Genomic DNA, 25012 nt, shown 5'->3' on the forward strand with positions numbered 1-25012 from the left:
CCTGAGCTCGCTATAGCTCGCTATAGCGTGGATGTGGGTCATGAATCCGGGCGTTCATCCCGGCCGTCGGCTCCATTGGCATTGCTCTCCGAGTCTCCTGGGTCGAACCTCAACACTAAGCCACTCTGCCTGTAAAGAGAAACAAATACGCCCAAAATGAGTAATCGACTTCTGATGCATCCCTGTTGGTGGCGCTGCGACTGTGCACCTTTTCCAAAAAGAGAAAAACATTGTAACTTTCCTGCACCCTTCTTTGATCGGAATAAAATCATTATTATTATCATTATCTAATCCGGACTCTCGGGATCGACGTTCCGATCGTCTAAATAATTATGTAGTTTGGAAAATGTGACGTCATTTGTTGGCTTTATTAACTGTATGCGCCATGACCAGATTATTAAGTTTGATGCAAACCCAGCTTCGCCTTGAGTGACCGTGGAAATAATATTCCAAACTGTGGCCATGTTGGAGGAAATAGACTACCACATTCTACCACAATAGCTGGTACAATAGAAGCCTCTGCGTGGATCAGTTTGGACGCAGCCCGCCGTTTTCCGCACTATGGTGATTGTGTAGTTTGGGGAAGGGGTCGGCTGGGGCAGGTAACATTGTACCCGGGCCATAATGGCACTTTACCTCACAATCATAGGATTACTCACCTCAGCTCGTTATGGCTTCTCACCGCATCAAGGTACTGACTACCAACTATGCTGCCGAATATACTCGTGGCCTTGAGATTATCATCTAACTCAACAGCGCTAATCTTTGCATCTTTTCTGTGCCTCATGTAGGGTATGACTAGCAATAAACTCCCAACTGTTATAAAACTTCCACCGAGGAAAAATGAACTGCTGTAGTCTTGAGTGAAGTCAAATAGCCAACCTGGAAAAATACGAAGGGTTCTTACATGTACTGTATTTCGTCAATTTCTGCTGCATTACCTGTGAAACGTGGAGGAGGATGTTTGGGTTCTTGTCCTAACTCAAGCCAATAGAAGATGTGAGTCAGACAGATTTAAAAATGAATTGTTTTTGTAATAATTGTTTAATTGGATCAAATAAAATTGTTATTGGCATAATCAAGAAAGTGCTTATTGAAACCTGAGTTCCCTTAAACGAGGCTTACCCTTGGAAATCAAGATGAGAACTGACTACAACAAAAATCCTACCCCCTCATAATCATATGTTAATTAACCCAACCCCAAATATTTCCAATCAGGTATTCCTCTCAGGTCCGTAACTACCTCCAAGACCTCGCTCCTCTTGAGCCCAAGATCTCCCGGACCCTCGGAACCTATCCCAAATACTTAACGTCTATGCCTAGTTCTTTCGTAAGGCTTCTAAAGTCTCTAAAAAGTGCTATAATTACCAAATGATCATGACCCTTGCTGCCCCAGTAAACAATCCTTTTAACATAGTTTCCCCAAACAAACAATTACTACAGCGTTCTATAACCAGGAATGACCAGCTAGTCAACAGCTGCGTATTGGTCTCGCATGTCACATAGCGACGATATCATAGTAATGACCGAGTGTCCTGGCTGGTGGGATGAGATTATAATAATGACCGAGTGTTCTGGCGGGTAGGTTGATATCTATACTATAATGCGCGTTGTGGTCGCTGAATAGGAGGCGATTTTTGTTTCAAAATTGGGCCTCGGAAATGCGTCAAATTCTTGCAATTTTTGGCTTTGTAGGTGTGGATCATAAGTAAGAGTGTTACTGAGGGTGTCATACGTCGAATATCTTGGTGGTTTTGGAATAAATAACAACTTTGTGGAGATGACGTCAACTGGAGAGCTCCAAGTAATCTCTTCGCCGAGAAGTCCATCAGTAATCTCTCTGCATTATTACCGTCACGAAAATTGCCGAGCCACCTCCCACCTCCCACCTCCGCTATCAACCAATCAGATATCCTGTTCAAATGGTCCCTTCCATGCGCGCATCATCCACCAATCAAAATCGACGTCACTGACGCCAGCATGCAAGAGGGCGGCGCCCATCTCTGAAGGAAAAATGCTGCTTTTCCACCTCGAGACAGCCATTTATTCACAAATAGCTCATCTTAGGACACAATGTACCCAACGGGAGACACACACACCGGTAACGTAAACCATTCTGGCGCTGATCGCTGCCTGATATCGAGTACATCACCAGTCTGCACCATCTTGGTTTTCCGAGAATTGGTTTAGCATTGTGGACGCCTGTACATCATGTACATGGTTACATAGTTCCGTTTTCAAGAAGTATTACACTCATGAAAAAAAGTGTTACTCACAAACCAGCACCCCATTTACACCAAACCCACAACATACAAGCACCCACACATTCCGATTTTTATACCTCGAACAGCCCGCGCCACGGGTATATGCTAGTTATAGTAATGACCGAGTGTTCAGGCTGGTATGATGAGATTATAGTAATGACCGAGTCCTCTGGCTGGTAGGATGAGATTATAGGAAACTATAACTTACCAGCAACAGGTGCACCCACAATATAACCAACTGCAAGGAAGCTACCGGTATGAGCGAAGGCCATGTTCAGGTCTGCCAACCCAATGAAGTGCAGAATGATAATTTGCATCAACCCTGCACTAGGGGCCACCAACAGGCTAAACACCACAGTCCACGTGAGAATGACGGAATAGAAACTTAGAAAAGGAACCAAGATGGCCGATAGTCCGCTTAAAGTCAGACTCAAGATATAATAGAGGAATGTGTCAACGTTTTTATGCTGTCCTATACATCCGGAGGCAATTCGGCCGATTATAGTTGAGAGTCCGATCAAGGAGATTGCTAAAATTGCTTTGGCCCTTGTAACCCCTCCTAGCGACTCCGTAATGGCTGTAACATGGACAAATACTATAGAGAGCCCGGCCGAGACCAGCAGCATGTGGATAAAGAACAGGGCCATTCCGTTTCGTTTGTAAAGGTGAAATCCTGACATGACCGTTACGGATCGCGAAACGTTCGATTTTAATTTCTGTTGCCGTTTCAACTCTGTCCACGATTTTGGCTCTCGCATAAGTGCGCCGAGGACGCACAATTGCAGGCCAAGGCCGGCCGAGATAAACATTGAGCCGCGCCAGTTGAGCGCTTCTATTCCTGCGTGGAGTACGTAGGCCATGACGAAGTTTCCGAACCCAGCACCTGATGTGACCAGACCGTTGGCTATAACTCTGCCACGGTCAAAGTACAATGACACTATCGTTGACGAGGGAACGTACACCAGTCCAAATCCAATGGCTGAAATGAATAAAGATATGAGACTAAGATTGCGAAAGCAATACAACCATTGACCAACAGCACGTTATCTGGCACTGTGTTCCAAATTCTGATGATAGATATGATAGAGGCATTTTTCATTATGATAATCGGCTCCTTTTCAATGGCTATAGTTTTGCCTGATATTGCCTCAAATAATAATAGCAATGCGTACTAAGCTAATAAGGAAAAGGTGTTTTAATGAGGTCCTGAAATTTCTTTAAGAGATGCGAGTGTATTGTGCCTTGCACTATGATATCTTTATTAAAATTGCTATGATAAGATATTTCATCATGCTAAAGAATACGTATATCAAGTAACGAATAATATGACAAATCGCTTAGTAATACGTGTACTTACACAATATAGAATAGCATTCCGCGAAGTTACTATTTATAGCTCACAAGGTCATTTGCATAAGATATTGATGACGTTTTAGTCACGTGACAGTCGGACATCGACACTTATTTCTACGCATTTGAGCTTATTTCAAGGTCAATTTTCTTTTACCCTGCATTGTTTTTAGCATGAATGATACCATAGAGTCAGAGAGAGAAATATTCAGAACAATTATGTAGTATTTCCAACACTCGGACATGTGCCAGATTGAATCTAACTGCCCTAGTTAGAAAGCCTGAATCCATTACGAAACCGCATGTTTGTCCGACATTGCCTGTAATTCAGCGGTGGGGAAATAGAGGGCAGCAGCTACAGTGACCTCATCTTCGCGGAATGCTATTGAACAACAGCCATGTTAAGTCACGACACCAGGAATTGTTGATGTATGGTGAATATAACAAACTTTAAGAATCATTGTATATTTATTTGTAAATAAGATGTAAAATAGTAATGATTAGTTTCATTTTTGTATCCAATATTATTGTATAAATTTGTCATGAATTGCACTAGATATTTGTTTTCTTGAGAAATATCGTGAATTTGTATATGCCATTCTTGTGAAACATATTGAGTCATACGTTTTGACGCAATCCAGTGGAAAACACTTCAGAAAAGCCAGTTTAAACCAGAAATAGGTAGCGATTCGATGAGTACGCTGACCCAAATTACGAAATAACTAAATTTCTCAAAAACAGGTAAATTCCTGAACTCACACGGGTTTATAAAGAGAACAAGTAATACAGACGGGGCTGACACTTAAAAACACGACAGGCGGATAGATCACAGAGACACGTGGTCACTGAGATCTTAACCATGTAAAAAGTCTCCGATTTCCCGTATTTCTCATATGTTGGATATCTTTAAATGTTTACTCGGTTTCAACCGAGCACAGGACACATTAGTTAACCAATTTCATACCTCTCTCCATCCTGTAATTATTATTTTTGACCTGGTACCAACTTGATTAACCACCTTCTTGATTATCATTATTTCTGGCTTTGAAAGTGTTCTCCCTAGGTTTGTGAGCGGAAATAGATTTTTGATGAGAACATACTGATTGCTAACATCTAAACGGTATTCAGCCAAATCAATCTTTAGGCCTTTAAAATGTATCCCTCCTCCTACTATTGTAAATTCTCCTCAATTAATTTGTAAAACATATTTTATACTCTTCTTGGTAATATCGTGTGCTATACTAACAATCGTTTGTATAAAATTGATTCCTAGGGAAGAGGTACGATTCTTACAGGCGCACCTTTCTGCTATCATAAAGCTTGTGCTTTACATTTGTGGCTAAGTCCATCCCCAACCCCAATTCTATAACGTCTAGTATCTAAGGTTCGGGATTTTGGGTACTACCGGGTATTGCATTTTTGCTCTGCACTCGAGGGTTTTTGTACATACCCTCCGCCTATGGTTCTATTCCTTACGAATAGGGTGCCTTGACCAATCCTATAAAAATGGGGACTGGATACGGAATGTAAACATTTTTCATACATAATTGGTAACAGATGCAGGATGTGTAACAGAAAGGTTTATTTTCAGAAAAAAATACATATTACACACAGTTTTTCAAAAAAATTTGAACTGGAAAATCGCTTTAAAAATTCATAAATCCTGAAAAGGAATATTCCCGATACAAATCCTGTTAGATCTAATACCAAATTAACCCTGTGCGAGAAATGGTCCAAAAGGTTAGAAACGAAAAGGTTGAGATTGCGTTAGACTTACGAGTAATTATTGAGAATGTTATGAACAGACTGTAAATGCTGTTGACGAAGACTGTGGCCAGGAGTCCACCGGTGGAGACCAGGCCACCGGCAATGATAACTGGTCGAAATCCGAACCGATCCGTCAAAAAACTGCTAACGGGAGCTGTCAAGACAAATGAAATTAGTAATATTATCTGAAAATCTAAAAACTGTCTCTCATCACACAACATTTAAAAACCTAGTGTTCTTGAAAGACAACCCTGGTTTTGAAGACTTTCGTTTTATCATGAACATATGCTTCTTCCATAAAAACCTGGTTTTCATTCGTGAAACCACGGGTGCTATCACAAAAACATCCGTGGTGAATGAAACTAAGTTTTTAACGAAGAAACCATGTTTTGATATTGATTATACTAGGTTTTATTAATTATTATCGGACAAACGACTTGTCATAAACTGTATTGTATGTATGATCAATGGAATTTGGACAATGGTGATATTGTCGAGGGAATGAAGTACACGTGGACTTTTTCTCCAAAATATCTTATTCGAGAAAAATAGGTTTTCGAATAAAATAGGTTTTAGCTCTGTTTAAAATTGTGTACGAGCAAAACTAGCATATTACGACAATTTGACTTCAGATCAAACACGTACAGAAAGGTCCGCTCTGAAAGTTCTTCTGTCATGCAATTCATTCAACTTGTATCAAGATATTCATCTTCAAAGCTCGGCAACGCATTTTATGTCATTAGACATTTCTGTTAGGTATACGCGACATGCATGCACATTCACATGCACTACTCACCTACTAAAGTTATTATTCCAATATGAACCGAGCCCAGCCATGACGTAATTGCACTTCCGGCCTCGAATTCATCCATCCAGGCCACGTAATATAAACTAACGGTGTAACACACCCCGCAGAATATGAAATAGCACATAAACGAACTGAACAAGATAACTGACTGGTATCCCCAAAAATCCCTCCGGCAATTTGACAGGAATGATTGCTTCCGAGAATCACAGGAACTGATTTCGTCATCAATCTGGTGGGAAACGTCATCATTTTCGAACGAAATCTTTTCGCTGTGACGAAAGCTTTCCACGCTTGTTTCGTGATCACAATGGTAGGAATTCGGCTGACCGAGGCTCTGTTTGCCCGCCATATCTCATACTTGTAATTTAGAGAGAATATCACAAAGGTCACCTGAAATCACTGCAAAGCAAAATAATGACATTTGTATAGATTAAAATGTTAAGCGAAAGCATCATTTCGTCCAAAGTCATATTACGATGCCATCAGGCAGGATCAGTTTCATAAGGTCAGAGGGAGCAAAGTGGTTCATTTTATGAGGCGCGATGTGGGAATTTTATGATTTCCCCAAATTATCTGAAACAATCTCATTCATTCAAACAATAAACAAATATATTTTACTTATTTCATCCAATTTAAAAAAAATAATTTTGTATTCAAATCAGCAGTTTTATCTATCAAACCATCCTTATTTCAAAACCAGGAAAATATACGAACATTATTTGAATACCTTTGAAGTTGTGCATCCATGCTTTTAAAACCACACAAAGTTGGCGTTTTTATTCTTTCAAACCATGTTGAGTCGCATCATGATTATTTCAAATAGCACACTTCGCTTAAATTCATGGTTTGATCCCACGAATAAATGCGAAAAACATTATTTGCATCCCATGAAAAATGCACCCGCTACAAATTTATGGTATAATAATAATAATAATAATAATAATAATAATAATTTATTTACCTCCTTCGAAGAAGAAAACAATACAAGAAAACAATACAAACTATTGATACAAAGACCGGATAAGACATTATATACAGCTAAACTTACTAATAACATACAGCCGTTTAAAACACGTTTCATACGACCAGCAGTAAACACGGCAATAGTATATATATGGATTAAAATGATTTCAATAAGAGATTTGCCAGTTGCTTTTCCCTGGAAGTGCAGTGATTAAAATTCTCTGAGTGTAGTAGGGCCCTCAGGCTATCTACAACACCGTTCGCAGGGACGCTCACTTTCTGTAGTTGTAGGGCAGTTTTATTAAAAGCCAGGGCTGTGTGTGTTGGGGAGAAACCCCCTCTAATAATACTGCTAATCAGCGTGATGGGGCTAAAACTGCTGGTTGTCATGTAACGATTAAGGAACACCATATTCAAATTCCTAACAGGAGTATCAAATTTAAAAATGCGATTATATAATTCTCTAAGTGGGCGCTAAGTGGGAATTTAATTATTTGTCACCATTATATGAAATTATCGCCTTGTTTCAAACCATATATTTTCATACTAACAAATGCGTATGTTTTCAAAACAAACCAATCTTCTTATGTTGCACAATCCATGGTTCGCATCTCCATAATGAAGTTGTGGAATTATGGTTTGCATCCCATGAAAGTTGAAGTTCCATGGTTTGAAAACATGAAACTACTACCGATTGTGTGCGTATAATTGTCTGCGCAGAGACCAGAATTGATCATGTTAGCCAATTGCGCATGTGCAGTGACTGCGTTAAAATTCTACGCATACCATAAGCTTGTAGCAGGGTGCAACTTTTTCATGTGATGCAAATACATATGTAATGTTTTTAGCAACATTCTTGGGATGCAAACCAGGAACATAATGAGTCCTTGTCACTAAAAAGTATATACTTCATTGGATGAAATAAAAACAAATATACTGTCTTTTCATCGATGTAAGACCGGTTCATTAGTTTTAATGCAGACGCCTACCGCGAGCACAGGGCACAATACCATTTCACTCATTGGTCGAAAGTTGAATGAAGTAGGTGTATTACTGGTAGAAGGACAGATTGGCCTAACGAGACACATAGGATATGCAAAGCGCTCGCGTTTATTGTGGTTTGCTATGGGCCGTGAAAACCGCAAAAAATCTGTACATGTTTTTGTAAGCGGTCGTCGCTCGCGCAAACTTGTCTTGCATGTTTTTGTGAAAGAGGACGTCGGAGAACGCGGTCGTATATCAAAACAGACGTTGGGTGGCGCTCGCGCAAACTTCCCTCATGTTTTTGTGAAAGAGGACGTCGGAGAACGCGGTCGTATATCAAAACAGACGTTGGGTGGCGCTCGCGCAAACTTCCCTCACATGTTTTTGTGAAAGAGGACGTCGGCGAACGCGGTCGTATAAAAAAACAGACGTTGGGTGGCGCTCGAGACGGGTCATCCTATTTAGCGTCCAGTGGCGACCAGTGGCGTCCAACGCGAAATAATAGGATGTATATGGTTAAAAATGTTTTCAAGCTCCTAAAACACTTTCAATAAACAAGATTTAGAAGTTTGGTGGAGTTTGCAAACCTAGTTTTTGAATAATTATCACCAGAAAACGATCTTGATATGCCTTTTTTACGCTTTTTAAGGTACTCAAATTTTGAAATTAAACACCCCGTAAAAACCGGTGGAGTATTTTGTGGGACACCCCGTATTATTCCGCCGCGGCACTCGTCCGTACAAATGACGCAACCCTATTAGGTCACCTGCGAAACATACAGCAGCCCCTCTAAAACCTAGGCCTGCCTTCCAAGTTGACAGTCTACTGCTATTTGTCGTTACCATGCGTGTATTGTGATCCTCTACCACGTACCATCATAAGGTGGGTTTGGCCTGAATATTAGGAACCGGTGGTTTGTCGATGAAAAGACAGTATATCTATATACAAGGCGATTATTTCATATAATGTAGGCAAATAATTAAATTCCCAAATGGCGCCCGTGGCTGGGTCTGACAATTGTATGCATTATACCATAAATTTGTAGTTGGTGCATTTTTTCATTATTGGATGCAAATAATGTTTTTCACACATGTTCGTGTGTTGCAAACAATGAAATTGTTTCAAATAAATTTGGAAATAAATTTGGAAATAATCAAATAATCAAATTCCCACATGGCGCCTCACATCATTTCCTTGCTGTAAAGCAATGATAATTACCACGCATCCTACAAAATTACAAACCAACAATTTACCTCTGCTGATGCGGCAGGTAACTTGGTTTATTTGACTTATGACGGATGAATGAATAACACGTGTTGGAAGAATCCCTAACTACCTGTATATCATACGGTGGCTCCTTAGTGCCAGAACAAATATTTCATCCAATAAAAATAAAAAGAGATAATGAAAATAAAATAACACGGTCAAAATATATTTTCACACACATTTTTACATTTTTGATAGATCGAAATATTTATCGGGAACAAGTTAGAGAATAAAGCAATAGTAAAAAAATTCGGCGAGAACGAAAAACAAAATCTGCACGTAAGTATATCTTAGCTCGCCAAAACAAATATAGTTGTCGCAAAATATCAAACGGGAACACGAATTTATTTCGAACAAATAATTCTAAAATAAAGTAAAAAATTAGTCTATCCGCAACAAAAGTTAAAGGCAGAACAAATTAAAGTAGAACTCGGAACAAAGTTAGGACAAAACAAATTAACATCAGAACGGATATTTCAAATGTGTTAAACACATCCTTTTAGGTCGTTCTTAATAAATATTCATCATTTCGTTCATTTGAGGCATCCAGTGGAATGACTTTGTTGTCCTCTGGATCAGACAAGAGGTCATTCCTGAAACCGATTAATCACTGTTTTATTTCCCATAGACAGCCTTTGTGACTGGAGATAATAACAAGTAGGCCTATATATCGACCTGTTTTATGAAGCCATAAACAAAAGGATGAATACGTTTTGTTATTAAACTCTTTGAAATACATGATTTGTTTTAAGTTTATGATTTGTTAAGAGCCAGTTTTTATAAGAATCAGGTGGATTTCTATGAGAGGGTGGTATATGACCGTCTCAGATTAGCCTGAATTTTTTTGGTGAAAGGCCTTTTGGGCAGATAGAAAAGTCCCAGAATTCCAGGTCTCTGCACTAAACGGGGTTTCTTTCAGGGGCTCTAGAATGGTCACTGTTTGGAGAGTTATAATTGGACTTCCGTTCTGAGTTCATTTGTTTTGTCCTAATTTTGTCCCGTGTGTTCTACTTTAATTTGTTCTGTCGATAACTTTTGTTGTGGATAGACTTTATTTTTTATTATTTTCAGAATTATTTGTTCGAAATAAAGTTTTGTTCCCGTTTAATATTTTGCGACTACTTTATTTGTTTTGGCGTGCTAAAACATATTTACGTGCAAATTTTGTTTTTCGTTCTCGCCGAAATTTTTTACTATTGCTTTATTCTATAACTTGTTCCCGACAAAATATTTCGAATTGGCAAACATGTAAAAATGTGTGTGAAAATATTTTTCGACCGTGTTATTTTATTTTTATTATCTCTTTTTATTTTATGACTAAATATTTCTTCTGGCACTTAGGAGCCACCGTAATATCATCATCAACATTGTTTCCTCTACAACATACGTAGATATGTAGCAACTAAAACCATTATATTGCCCTGTACCAACACGGGTGTTGAGAAGCAGAATTAATACTTTGCATGGTAGCAAGTGAATCGTAAGAGAATTTTTGGAAATTATCGTATTCTCACGGCATACATCGCGATGGTGATCAAGATGTGACAGATATTAAAACTTTACAGCGAAGCTGTTACACTTGGGGAGTATAAATATTCAAAGATAACCAGCTTGGATACTCTTTAGTGAACCATTACATGAATGCATTCTCACTCGGAGAGTAACTTGGAAGATAACTACTCGATAGTGAACCACTACACATGGATGCAGTACACTTGGGGAGTAAATATGGAAGATAACCACTATATAGTGAACCACTATACATTGATGCATTGACTCTTTGGGAGTAAAGCAAAAATACTCACTCTTCAGTGCATGTGGATGCATTGAAAATTAAAAATTGTGTGTAAATACGGAAATATAACAGCTGACATGTGGATGGCAATGGTGGTTTATTTTCAATTTTGAGGAAACGTAGAAGGTTTCATACTGCACGTGGAGTAACTTATCATTTTTCCGTTCGGAAAGACTTAATCTGCACTACAGCGAGGATTTTTGAATTGGGTAGCCATGGATTCCTGTCTGCGAATTTTTTACTTCGCTCTTTACGCTATCATGGCTGGACATCTTGAAGGCATGCGGATGCGTCGACCAGAAGTTCCAGAGAGACCACACAACGGTGAGGACGACCAATATGGTTATCTCGATAGTAAGTACGATATTGGTCAGTATAAACCTAAACATTTTCGCGCCTACTTAATTTAGTGATTCCAGGAAATGTCTGACCCCCCCCCCCCCCCCCAAGATTTTCACGATTTGTCTTGCGACCCTTTCTCTTGGATTTTCGAATACAAATAAAAGTGGAATAAAAAAGTAACTTTTGTTATCATTCTTCGCGAAATTAAGAAGAAATTAAACCGCTGAAAAAAATATCGGGGAAGCCAGTTTGTGCATTTACTGGTAGCTCAGGGAGATAGAAATGTATAATGGCGTAGTGCAGTTAAACATTCATTGAAACTTGGTAGGCCTATTTTTGTATTCGTATCATCTGTCTGAACAACGGCAATGTTTAAATTAATATCTAGTGCGTATTCAAACCATCATACTTTTTCAAATGATAGTTCAATTCTCAAATTTTTCAACGAACGGAGTGGGGCTTGAAGGGCCAAATTGGGCATAAGATATGTTTCCATACAAAAACGGTTTCCAGCAGGACCTTAACTTCTCCAAACAGGATCATTGAAAAAACATTGAACTGCAATAGACAATGTACTAAAATGGGTTGTAACCTTTGGCCTGCCTGAAATTCGCAAACCATGTACAAAACTGCCTCGCAACACTGGCGAATAATCGTTATCAGGGATCAGCATCTGTGCGATACTACAGGTGGCGGCGCATGGTGTCAAGCAGGGGTATTATCCTCCTGGCTTGGTGAATCCCACGCCCAAGTTGTCCCTTTGAGAGAAGTCTGCATGTTAGCTTTAGTAAACGCTGGATGTCTCACTTTCAACAAAACTTGTCTGCGAGACCACTGACGAAACAAACCCTGGGTGGAACGGCTAAACATGGGCCGATATGAATAAAGTCTAGCAAATGCTTTTTCTTTAATTTTGTACAGAAAGACCTAGTGTAAATGTACATGTAGTTTTGGATAAAAGCATTTGCTAGTCTTTATTCTTATCACCCATTGTCTTACATGTAGGGCAATCTCCCGGTTAGCAGACTAGTTTGTATCTACCAGCCCGCATGTTGTTGTACGGGGGGGGGGTATTTTGAAGGGCAGCTAGCATAAGCCATGTTCAGCTCCTGAACTTGTGGTACATGTACGCCAGGCGTGCCTCACGTACACAAGGGGTTAAAAATCTAGCTTAACTTGGAAGATAAAGCGTTCAGTTCACAAGTACTTACTTGATTGTATAAAATCATGCAACAGTTTCCAAAACAATACTCTTCAGAGATGTCACTGGTAGTGTTGTGTTGTGTTGACGGTATGTATCCATCTAAATGAAATTGCTTCAGTGTACCAGTATGATCTGCCAACCGCAGCTGATAACATCGGTGTCCCAGGGAATAATTATCATGGCCATTGCTACATGGCAATCAGCTGTGAATGGAGTCGGCTTTATACTGGAAAAAACGGAGCGGAACGTACCGTTGATAAGTGGGGACCATTCATTATTCTTTTATTCAGTATCCGCTGTGCGCGGTTTTTAACTGGGAGTTTTGAACGGCCCAGTTGAAACCTAAGGCTGAAATAAGCTTCCATTGATACATGTTAGCAGTTTCGAGTTCCCCTCGAGTAGTTGATTACTGTAGAACGGAAAATTTTCGCGACATAAATTTTCGCGAATGCCGAGACTTTGACATGATATACCTGACGTGTCATTCCTGGAATGGTGGGATGGGTTCGTTAGGAGATTTTGTTCTATGCCACACAACGTTTTGTGCCCAGTACAGTCATCAATGAATACTCCCTATTCCGCTGAAAGCGGAACCACACCGTTTTTTCCAGTAAGCCTGTTTGTTACAGTGTTCGGAGAAAATACTTGTCACCGGTATACATAAAACGTGGGCTATGGGGGACTCTTTGATCCATATCAATGGTTCTAAAAGATCAACAAAATATACATGTATATAATGGAACATACATAAAGACATATAGACTGATCGCCTCGCTGCCTCAGAAAGAGAGCACATTCAAAAGAGCAGGTGGCACCTTTGCATATCCATGAATAAATAAAATTAAAATAAATTAATTAAATAAAAAATATTTATTTTAGCATATAGAATACAATTCACAAAACATATATAACTCTTATACCCGCTGTAAAGATTCACTTCTGCAAGCGACTATAGTTACACGCCTGTCTTTGAACTTACAGAATCCCAATACACATTGAAAGTGACAAACACAGAGAACAACGAGGTGGTCTTCTTTCCAGCGCCCCCTAGGCCACCACCGACACCGCCCAATGTTAGGATGGATGACGTCATCATAGATCTCATTCTCAAACAGATGTCAACGGGTGAGTTGTCCGGGGAGCAGGCTTTGTCGAATATCACCATCGGGACGGCTGGGGTAAGTTGATTTCTGACATTTTCTTTTCTTGGCGCCCAGGTGGTGTAGGTCTCACTTGCCAGTCTGACGCATGTCGTTTCCATGGATATGAATAGGCCTGTCCTGTTAAAAATACTATTTTCTTGGACGTCATGATCTTAGTTTCCACTAACAGATGAGTGCGTGTAGTGATTTTATGACGCTATCTCCTTTGACTTTGGGACCAAGTCACCACCTCCTTTTGAATCCTGACAATATCAGGCCATTTCACTCGATACATACATGTACATGTCAACAATTTGGTCTCGGCTTCAAGCCGGGGCATGCAATGCGTTCCGCGTCTATAGCTGGCGCGAGTGGACAAAATTAAGAATTATGCCACGACATAAATAGCAATTGTGATGCACCATAAATCAACCAATCAAAACATCGGATCGCGTGAATTATGCCGCGGCAGAATTCAGAATTATGCCACGGCATAAATAGGAATTGTGGTGTGGCATAATTAGACCAATCAGAAAGTGGCAATCGTTTATTAATGGTGCGGCATAAATCGCAGTTCCGTCCACAATTCCTATTTATGCCGCGCCATAATTCACGAGATCCGAGGTTTTGATTGGTTGATTTATGGTGCACCACAATTCCGATTTACTTCCGTCCTCCATAAATTACACTTCCGTCCACAATTCCTATTTAAGCCGCGGCACAATTCTCGAGATCCGAGGTTTTGATTGGTCGATTTATGATACACCACAATTCCTATTTATGCCGTTGCATAATTCTGAATTTGTCCACTCGCGCCAGCCATACGCGTCAGGGGCAAGTCTGACGTCACACCTGGAGGGCTTGTGAGACCATACATGTACATTGCTATTACGTCACTCCGGTTTTAGTTCCTATACGGGTCTCCGTCACGCCCGCAAAATTCCTCTGTACATACTTACAAACTAAGCATCATCAAAACCAGTTTCAACTTGACTTCGTTTCGGACACTAGTTGAATTGTGACTTGGTAATTTGCAGTGACTTGAACTTCGACGCGACTGAGTGCGAGCAAATAAAGAGTTAACGCATTGTTGTCGGTACAGTTGCGGATGATGATACTGAGCTATCAGAAAAACATTACATGGAAGGCTTTGATCAATTACGTTGTACTTCTATACTGAACTTCCAGCAGTATCGCCGCCGTTGTCTCCGCCCATACCAGTTGTCTGTAAAGCTTAGCAAAGTCAATACATTGCGGGTCAATATGATTACATGTACTTCAGGAAATATCCACATTTACATGACGTGCAGTTTCTCTTTCTGTTATGTCTGATGTCCCATTTTTTATCAATTTTTCATCCCCTCTCCCACAGCCTGTCCCCACAGCGTCCAAAAATATCGAGTGGATTTATCCAAAAGGCTTCGGTCCAAATAACCGCCCAATTAAGGGACAGCGGCAGAGACCAGACCAACGCCTGAATCGCGGACAAAGATTACCTGGCGGAGGCCTGACGAGGGCAGACAAGGGGACCGATGACAATACCAAGGGAAACCGAGGCAGGAAAGGTGATAGGGAGAAGGGTGGCAGGGGTAATGCCGGTGACAGGGGTAAGGGAGGCGACAGAAGTGATGCTGATGCTGAGGATGGGAATGAAGAAGGAAGTGGTGGACCATCGAGGAGATGCAAATGTAAGAGAGGGCATAGAGGCAAGTAACAAGGATGGTTTAAAAAAATCCTTCTCAACATTTTTTGCCAGCATTTTATTCTCGCGGATTTCGCAAAGAACCTGGACGAAAATAAATATCGCGATAGTTTTTTGATTTGGCTCAAGCGCACGCTTGCGTACACGGGGCGAGGGCGTAATGTTGTGCGCACGTAAAATCAACGGTCCCTTATGTTGTATACAGTATTACCAAAATGGTCGCAATCAAACACTTTCACAAGCATGCCCAAGTCATTGTACGGCGAATCGAAATCTTCCAATCAAATGAAGTACATGTAGCTTGATCGGCTTATTGTCCGTCCAAAGAGGATCCTTGCCCGTCTGGTAACATACATATTCATGTTCCAACCATTTTCAGGGCGAAGAGGCCCCCAAGGTCTTAAAGGCGACCCTGGCAAGATTGGCCCTAGAGGGCCCAAAGGTGATCACGGTTTGCCTGGCTTGCCCGGATCTCAGGTAAGGCGAGAGGAAAAGGCTGTCGAAAACTAGTAAATTGCGCGCTTATAGTTGTCGTCGCACGTTCTAACTTTTATTTTCGCCAGAGAATTTCAGTGAGGAAATGGGCGATTGATGATAGTTCCACATCGTGGAAGTTTGAAATGTCTCAAGATAGAATGTCCGGGGAACACATGATTATATTATGCGCTTTTAATCTAGAGCTGACAGTCATGGCCTCTATCGAACCATATACTGTAATCCGTCAGAATACAATAGGGCCGGACATTTTTCTGGGGGGCATTTCCTACTTCTACACCGAGACATACTGCTTGACCTTCAGAAAGGATCATTGTTTATGTAATAGGCCTATCTACACTAAAATCGGATCAATGATAAAAGATCAGCTAAATGAATTATATGATATGCGGAGGGCTGCTACAATAGCGATATCAACTTAGAAAGAAATGGTCATCGTTAAACATGTCTGAAGTTCACTCAATATATGAAGTCAGTCTTCCGACATAAATTTAGCTTTGACTGGTTTGATGGCGAATTGTGAGCTACAAAACTCTGACCAATAATACAGCCTTTGTTCATTTTTCCATATCAATTTACTTGAAGGGACCTCCAGGACCGACGTCGTTCATTGTGGAGGGTGGTCAGTCAGCTGGATCGCTCATACCCGGGCCAACAGGACCGCCAGGACGACGTAAGTTTAGGTCCTTACTGTGGGCAAACACTCAGGAGCAAAACCTGAATATCGGCCGGTGATGCTCTTTGGGAACCAACGAGTACGAGCATGACCTGAATAATTCTGTGATGCTCTGTGGGAACCAACGAGAAAATTTCAAAAAGAAAACAACAAATCATTATTCTCAAATGTTTGTAAGCTTTCATCAAAATTATGCTAAATGCTGTGGGTAACTAGCTCTGTAAACAATACATGCGTCATGATATGTAGGATGAAACCACATACCCGGAGGAAACCATTACTCTGCGAAAGATCGAGGAAGCTGTCCACCCGGGAGTGTGGGCCTATGTCCATGTTCCAACAGGCAACGTGCGACGATGTTAATCAACAGTGACAAGAGCTCGCATGATACATGCATTTGGGCAGCCTAGTTATTCGCCAAGTCAGCAAGAATACAGGTATGATAATAAGGAATTCGTTAAGATGATCCGCGTTTACAGTTATTCTAGAATACATTGTAAGCATACTGAACTTCTAGCGGTATTGCCTCCGTTGCTTCCGCCTTGACGCGCGTTGTCTGGAAGCGGAGCAATGTCAATACAGTGAGGGTCAAGATGATTTTAAGCAGCAGGTGGAAGAAGTTCGCGTAAATATTAACAACCTAACGAAAACCAACTGCGAATGTCTTTTTTCTCTTCAATTCAGCCGGGCCATTCGGACCTAAGGGTGAACGAGGATCTTCTGGCATGCCTGGGTCGAAGGGGGAAGTGGGCCCAGCAGGGCCGCCGGGGCCTCCAGGTGGCGTCGGACAGAAAGGCAAACGGGGGAGGGATGGCATACCCGGGGTGAGTGTTGTTGCTGCATTTGTAGTTGATGCGCCTTGGAAATAATCATGCAGCTTTTACGTTAAGTTAAAGACTAGACTTACCTTCAACCACTGTACGTTACCATTCCGGCTACAATTATTCAGCAATGAGGCATAGTGCACTTGCAGAATAAGCATGCGATGGATTAGCAGGTCACACACTATTTCGTCGCAGAAAAGGCCTCATAGGCGCCTGCTAATCATTGTAAGCTTTCATGCATGTAATCAGTCTACAGGGTCCACAAAATAACCACCTACCCTTCAGGTTTCAACTGAATGAGATGCTTTTCTTGAACGCAGCGCAGCGTTTGCGACTGTTATCTATTGGTTAAATTTTGAGGCGTGCGTTCTCGCAATCGCGTGCATTGGAAGCCTAAAATAAAAATAAAATTTCAATGAGTGCGATCAAGCACACCTGTGCACGCACATCACGACTTCGCAACTGCATGTAGGACTCTTCCCTGCGTTGAAAACTACTTTTGGTAGATTAAAGTGCGAGCCTCGGCTTTATCGTTTTTACTGCAATGCAGCTATCCCGAACCAACATAGTCTTTGGCCCAGCGCCGATATCGCGTGTGCTGTGCGATTCAAGCAAAATCGTATATGTGGATTCTACCCTAACTGCACCCCGAGTTAAGAAAAACCCAAAAATCGCATGCGTCGTAAAATTCATTTTAACCCGCGTCAAATCGTATTAGGTGAAAATCTATTCTTAGATCGGTACTTGCTGATAAGCGCATTCAAATATGGGTGTAATTTGATTGTAAACTAAAACGACATAACTTGAACCGGCTGACAGACAACACGCATGATCTTTGTTATGTTTCAGTTGGTTGTCTTTCCGAGTGAGGCCAGTATGATGGCCGAGAAAATCGAGGGTCTGCTGGTATACAGATCAGACGTGCAGCAGCTGTATCTGCGGGATAAAACAACTTGGAGACTCCTCAAGGTATTGTCACGCGGCCATTACAGAGGTTGCGCACCTTTGCGACTTTCCAGTCGGTCGCGCCCGAAAGTTTACATACACAAGAATAAAATCTGCAATTCTAATGACAATTACTTCTTTTGATAAATGGCGTATGGGTTAACCTGTTCTTTCTTTGATTACACCAGAGTCTTTCGATACAATTATTTATCGAGAAACGCTGATTACATGGGAAAATACCATGGAAATATCACGATATCAAAATATCACAAAAGTGTATCTTTATAAATCCTGCGGCTATTGATATTAAAGTAGAAAAGAATCACAATCTGACCATTCTTGTAGCTTTGTATAAAAAAATTCGGAAACAAATCAGTCTATTATGATAATATCACGAATCTCAATATTGAAACGCGCCCTTTTCTTTCCGAATATCTTTGCCACGGGAGGAGGCATGCGACTGTCAAAATGTTAGTTTAGCTTGACTCCACTCCCTTCCATCCTTGTTTACGTCAGCCGCGGTTGACCAGTGGGCTGGGTCCCTGGTTCGATGGTTCCAGTCCCAACGGTCGGCGTAAATCATTCGAGGCAGGTCTCTTTGCCCGACTCGCCGTACTTGCCTAACTTCGCCCAGATGGTTGCCGGTCGTATATGCTGAGGTCGTCCAACGAATGGCGTAAGGGAAAGGGAGTCAAGCTCCAATGTAACTAACATTTCGCGATGTGTCAACACTAAAGTTTCGAAATGTTTATTATAATACCCCGTTGTAATTCTCTGCTCTCCTCCCAGGTCTCACGCTGTGGCGACGGCGTCATAGATGCACATGATGGTGAGGAATGTGATGACGGAAATGACATCATATCCGACGGATGTGCAGGTACGGCCATTTTCTTTGGAAGTCCCATCAAAAAGAGGCAAAGATTAGAGAAAACTTGATTATTGACATATTTACATGTATGAGTGCTCCAATTAGCATCGACACATTCTCTGACAAGTGTTTACACAATAATGAATGAGAGTGACTTCAGTATTTTATCAAGATCTCTAATTTACTCTCTTCAGACTGCTACCTAGCGTATTGTGGCGATGGCCTTGTCTACAAGGGCATAGAAGAGTGTGATGGGAACGATTTCTTCGGAGCTACGTGCAGCACCTACCGGCCAGGGTAATAAGTTCTCAATGATAGAAATGCAATGATTAATCCAGTTAAGAATGGTGTTGTAAAAATCCAGTCTGCTGGGACGGAGCCGAGCTCCGAACAACTCATCGGGCCAGAGCTTATCCTGGATATTTATTGTCGGAACAGCCATATTTCCACAATTTCCTGGGGAAGTTCCCCTGATCCCACTTTGAAACACACATGGTGTTCGGTTACCAACCCAAACAACCCCGTAGGTCCCCTCCGGCCGAAACAATCGACGACCCTGCATCAAAGGTGTACCTCATATAGGCTGCACAGATGATAATGACTGACTATTTGAATATGTTGTATCTTTTGCAGATATGTTGGAGAGTTGGGGTGTTCAAGGGATTGCACGATAGACTATAGCAACTGCCGCCAAGGAGGTTAAAAGCCGGACTCCTCTCTTTTCTCTCGAATTTTGAGAGCACAATGTATACACTAAATATCGGGTAGATAAGAAAACGCGCCGAACTTCAGGGGTTGATAATTTCTTCTTCATTTTTTGTACTCTAGTGAAATTTATTCCATGTATAGATCTGCTATTTCTGTGCTTATTCTGAAATTGTGGTATCATTTGAAGCCACATGCGACAATCTTAAGCAACTATTTAAAAAACCCGAAAATATTAGTTTCAACAGCAGGTTTATTTTTGAACATTCTTTGAATAAATTGCATTTATTATGCTGACACTGCATACAAGGAATGATAACGATATTAGTATACACTTCTGCTGTACATCTTTTGGTTTTATTCGGGGTGGCCCAGAATTATTTTCCTTTGGACAATAGAATTCTATTGTGTATCCATTGTGTGAGGGAAAATAATTCTGGGCCGCCCTGTAGTAGTTGACAACTGATCGGCTGTAGCCATCTGCTGAAAAATAAAATAAAAGAGTGCGCTGAAATGTATTTGTGTTATCTCTTTTGCTTTCAAACGTTCCTTCTTTAGATAAGCGTTTTTATGTGCAAAGGATTTTGAAGACAACGCACCATAAGTAACTTAGTTCGCTTCAAATAACCGGAATGGAGTGGGATTGCGTTCTCGCTTTTAATTGGTAGTAATGGGGACTTCAGGCGTTCACCTTCGCTCTGGTCGTAACCTCACGCTCGGCAGGGCAGAACTGCTGCCTGATCGTTTGTGGTCCGCCTCAGTAGAGTCCAGGTTTAGAGTGAGATATTAAGTAAAACTCTTGTGATGACTACGTACAGCCCGATTTTCCCATGAAACAGGAGTTTTAGTACGAACTGATATTTGGTTCCAAGTCCTAGAAATGAAGTTACACTCACCACTATCGGGATTAGAAAGACTTTTATTTCTCAAAGTTGAATGTCCGTTTCCCTGCAAATAAAAAGAAAAGGTATGTATGCTTGGTCCAGATGTACTATATCGAGTAAGTGCCGAAAAACGGCTACACTACCAAATATGGGATTGCACAAATACATGTAATACAAAGACTGTAGCTACATGTATATTCTAAAACAACTGGGTTTAGAATGAACCGCATATCACAGTGTCAATGCACTATACCTGTGGCATCTCACTTATGCTGATCTCCAATGATTATTTTCGCCAGAGTTGCCAGACGACTTTGTGAGGTAGTGGACATGGCTTGTGAATTTCAAGCAGGCATATGGCCTACAGTTCAATGTTTCGATTTCCTGCTGGTAGACTGAAAGCCAAACATAACTCATGCCCAACTCGTCCCTTTAAGATGCCACCACCAGCACTGACACGGTTAACAAATACAGTCAACCTTGCGTATAACGGCTTTGCCTAAACCGTACAATTTCATATTGGCCCGGTCTATTTGGCAAGCCGCTCGCCGAACAGGCATTTTTTTTGTCCTGTTTGGAGAGCCGCTTGCCAAACAGCACTAAAAAGCCACCCTGTTCGGCAAGCCGGACTTGCCAAACAGGGCAAAAATACTACCCTCTTTGGCGAGCCGGAGAGGTTACAACATGTTGGCGAATCAGAGAGCAGTGACGTCATATTCGAATTTATATGCGCATATTTAACAATGGCCGACTTCCCGCTCTCGATTCAATTTCTGTTACTAAACTCGGGTTTTGGTCAATAATCCATGAAGAAGCATGTACATGTACATGACTGTATGGATTTACAAAAAAAGTCATAAACGTGATTTAACTGATAAGCATGTTAAATGCATCAGTGTGCATTTCTAAAGGCGTTTCACTGTAACTCCAGTGTTGCTGGCCGTGTTGCTACGAATGATAATGAGCTCGTGGATGGTTAAATATGCATGAGTTCGGCTCTCCATCTAGGGCAGAAAAAAGGCGCTGTTTGGTGAGCCGGGCTTGCCAAATAGTCACTTCCTTTCATATTATACAAATGGTCCCTGTCTAATGCATCTCCTTTAAAATTCATTCACATATGACAGATTTCATGAACAGGGTGGTCCAGAAAAAACCCAACCGGAAACTTCCACTACCAGGGGGTTTTAATCATTGATATCAATGGATGGGGAATCTTTCTAGGAGAGGAATGATAACAAGATCGACAGATTCTGTTCAGTAGTTTTTGTTGTAGAGACGTTTTTGTGAAGCAAGGTTGGAGTCCCTTGGCCTGGTTCGATGCAGAATAAGACTGAACGCTTCTGCTGTAGGTTAGAAACATCTCGGTTGAGAGCTGAGGCCTGGCCATGCTCACACGACTTTTTGACTTTGAATCCAGTCGGGCATTCCAAATTACTCTTAGAAGTAAAGGTTTTTGAGCCTTTTGAAAAGCAATACAAGTTTTTTGGTCAATAAAAATATGCACCCAGTAGGTTTGCCAGCGAAATATAAAACCCTTAAATAAGGTATGATACTGATTTGAAGAAGACCGTACTTTATGGTGTACATGTTGTAGTGGCACCACGACGAGAGAGCACCATGAGATGTTTGGCAGAGAAATGGCCGATTCCTTCACCCAGATGAAAAAGAATTATATTTCATGATCATCCCTAATCAACCTTAGATGTAACTGGGACCTGCCCATACGATCACCTACTTGCATGTCTCTTCTGACGTCCCCAGCGATACATCGGATGCCCGCCGTAGCCACCGTGGCCGGCGTAGCCACCTTGGCCTCCTTGGCCTCCTTGGCTTCCGTATCCTCCGTAGCCGGCGTAGCTTCCTCGGCCGTAGCCACCGTAGCTACCATAGCTACCGTAATATACGGCGTCGATACTGGCAACCAGCAAAGTGGCCGCAAGAAGCACATAGAGCGGATTCATGATATCGGCTGGTGACTGTTGGGCTGTGACAATATTGGCTGCGATGGCTGACACGGTGACTTCCTGAGAAGTCTTCCCACGTTATGAGCAACACCGCTATGGTTGTGAAGCTTCATCGCTGCCGAGAGCCGAGGAGTGTCATCAAGTGAGGCAGGTGGCTAGAATCTTCGGGAGAAGTATGCTGGATATGACTGATTAAAATATTCGAGTACTGCCGCTATTGATTGCAGGATGGAATGGTTGAAATTCATCAAATCATGCACACAACCTGTATGCAAAATGATAGACAGCCTATACATATGAAATGGCGTTGAATGAGGATCAACCCACGAAATAATGCTAATTTATCTTCTTGTTGTTACTCCTGTACAATAAAAGTACCCCGAGCTCAATAAACTCTATGTCGTTCGTCGTGGACTTAGTTCTATTTCGTTTTGAGGCAAACTGCACACACACGGGGCGATCTCGGGCCTTTCACTGCGAGTCACCCCCAAACATCACAACGGACGTCAATCGCATACGGACTCTGCTCATATTCCCCCGAACGTCCAACCAACTAACCTCCACCCAGCCGGCCAATATGCGGGTATTATAGTTAGTGACGTCAACCAATCAATTTAACATAATCATTCCATATCAACAAATAGCTTGCCTACCCAATGTTCTCTCAGCTGGGAGTTGTGGCGTGCTCCTATAATCCAGTGACTTGGAGGCTGAGGGAGGTGAACGGCTTGAGGCCGGGAGCCCTGCTTGTCGTCGCTCTATGTTGATCGGGTGTCCGCACTAAGCTTGGCATCAATATGGTGACCTTGGGGGAGCCCGAGACGACCAGGTTGTCTAAGGAGGAACGTACCGGCCCAGGGTGGAGACACAGCAGGCAAAAGTTCCCGTGTTGAGCAGTAGTGGGATAGCACTCGTGAATAGGCAGCGGCGAGTAGCCTGACCAATAGAGTTGAACCCTTCCTTTTCTTCATTTTTTCTCTTACCGCATTATTTTTTTATCCTTTTCATTTTATTCTTATTTTCATTTAATTATGATGAAGCTTTTTTATTTTTTCTAAGCAAGCATTATTTTGAATATCACTGATATGGTCGAATCTATCCGAAGTCCCCCGCCGCCAATTTTACAAAGCAGACATGATATTCCAGCATATTATAGTAGGACCACCTTAAAGCATTACTATCACTGCGCCGGAGTATGCCCCCCCCCCCCCCCCCATCGCGATTCATGGATGGCAAACGGGTTCTAATGTAGCTAACTTCTTGCCTTCAATACATGTAATTTCAATATCATTATCACAATCGGGCTCACAACTGCAGAACAGCACGGGATTTGGATCTGTCATACCCATGGTTATCTCATGCTTCTACCTATTGTTATACAAATCAATTAAAGTTAATTGATTGTTTTTGGTCATACCCACCATGCGGGTTACATGTATCTTGCAAGACTTTTTAAACTGTGCCAGCAACTTTCAGCAATTTAACATAATCATTCCATATCAACAAATAGCTTGCCCACCCGATGTTCTCTCAGCTGGGAGTTGTGGCGTGCTCCTATAATCCAGTGACTTGGAGGCTGAGGGAGGTGAACGGCTTGAGGCCGGGAGCCCTGCTTGTCGTCGCTCTATGTTGATCGGTTGTCCGCACTAAGCTTGGCATCAATATGGTGACCTTGGGGGAGCCCGAGACGACCAGGTTGTCTAAGGAGGAACGTACCGGCCCAGGGTGGAGACACAGCAGGCAAAAGTTCCCGTGTTGAGCAGTAGTTGGATAGCACTCGTGAATAGGCAGCGGCGAGTAGCCTGACCAATAGAGTTGAACTCTTCCTTTTCTTCATTTTTTTCTCTTACCGCATTATTTTTTATCCTTATCATTTTATTCTAATTTTCCTTTCATTATGATGAAGCTTTTTTATTTTTGCTAAGCAAGCATTATTTTGAATATCACTAAGATATATATGGATCAACCCACGAAATAATGCTAATTTATCTTCTTGTTGTTACTCCTTTACAATAATAGTAACCTGTCATAGGCAGCGGCGAGTAGCCTGACCAATAGAGTTGA

General features: G+C 41.6%; 3 protein-coding genes across 5 annotated transcripts; 1 reads left to right on the top strand and 2 right to left on the bottom strand.

Annotated features, from left to right (window-relative positions):
* Positions 1–14: 14 nt before the first annotated feature.
* On the bottom strand, positions 15–12908 carry LOC135494466 (monocarboxylate transporter 12-like). Its single transcript, XM_064782476.1, has 6 exons — positions 12751–12908; positions 6178–6588; positions 5392–5535; positions 2473–3243; positions 660–882; positions 15–129 (listed from the first exon to the last, which is right to left on the bottom strand). Exons 2-6 carry the CDS (start codon positions 6536–6538, stop codon positions 39–41), a joined length of 1590 nt encoding a protein of 529 aa, XP_064638546.1. The 5' UTR covers positions 6539–6588; positions 12751–12908; the 3' UTR covers positions 15–38.
* Positions 10809–20479, top strand: LOC135494467 (acetylcholinesterase collagenic tail peptide-like). 3 transcript variants are annotated; one of them, XM_064782477.1, is made up of 10 exons: positions 10809–11566; positions 13725–13921; positions 15258–15591; positions 15967–16064; positions 16668–16755; positions 17443–17582; positions 18432–18551; positions 19317–19404; positions 19590–19692; positions 20029–20479. In XM_064782477.1, the coding sequence occupies exons 1-10, from the start codon at positions 11413–11415 to the stop codon at positions 20096–20098; spliced, it is 1392 nt and encodes a 463-aa protein (XP_064638547.1). In that variant the 5' UTR covers positions 10809–11412; the 3' UTR covers positions 20099–20479. The 3 variants fall into 3 exon arrangements, with proteins under 3 accessions (XP_064638547.1, XP_064638548.1, XP_064638549.1); XM_064782478.1 differs by having other exon boundaries at positions 10809–11551; XM_064782479.1 differs by having other exon boundaries at positions 10809–11551; positions 13785–13921.
* Positions 20354–23052, bottom strand: LOC135494377 (uncharacterized). The gene is made up of 3 exons (XM_064782297.1): positions 22720–23052; positions 20997–21048; positions 20354–20583 (listed from the first exon to the last, which is right to left on the bottom strand). Exons 1-3 carry the CDS (start codon positions 22930–22932, stop codon positions 20354–20356), a joined length of 495 nt encoding a protein of 164 aa, XP_064638367.1. The 5' UTR covers positions 22933–23052.
* Positions 23053–25012: the final 1960 nt, after the last annotated feature.

The sequence above is a fragment of the Lineus longissimus genome, chromosome 10 (genome assembly GCF_910592395.1).
Source record: "Lineus longissimus chromosome 10, tnLinLong1.2, whole genome shotgun sequence".
Classification (NCBI taxonomy): Eukaryota; Metazoa; Nemertea; class Pilidiophora; order Heteronemertea; family Lineidae; genus Lineus; species Lineus longissimus.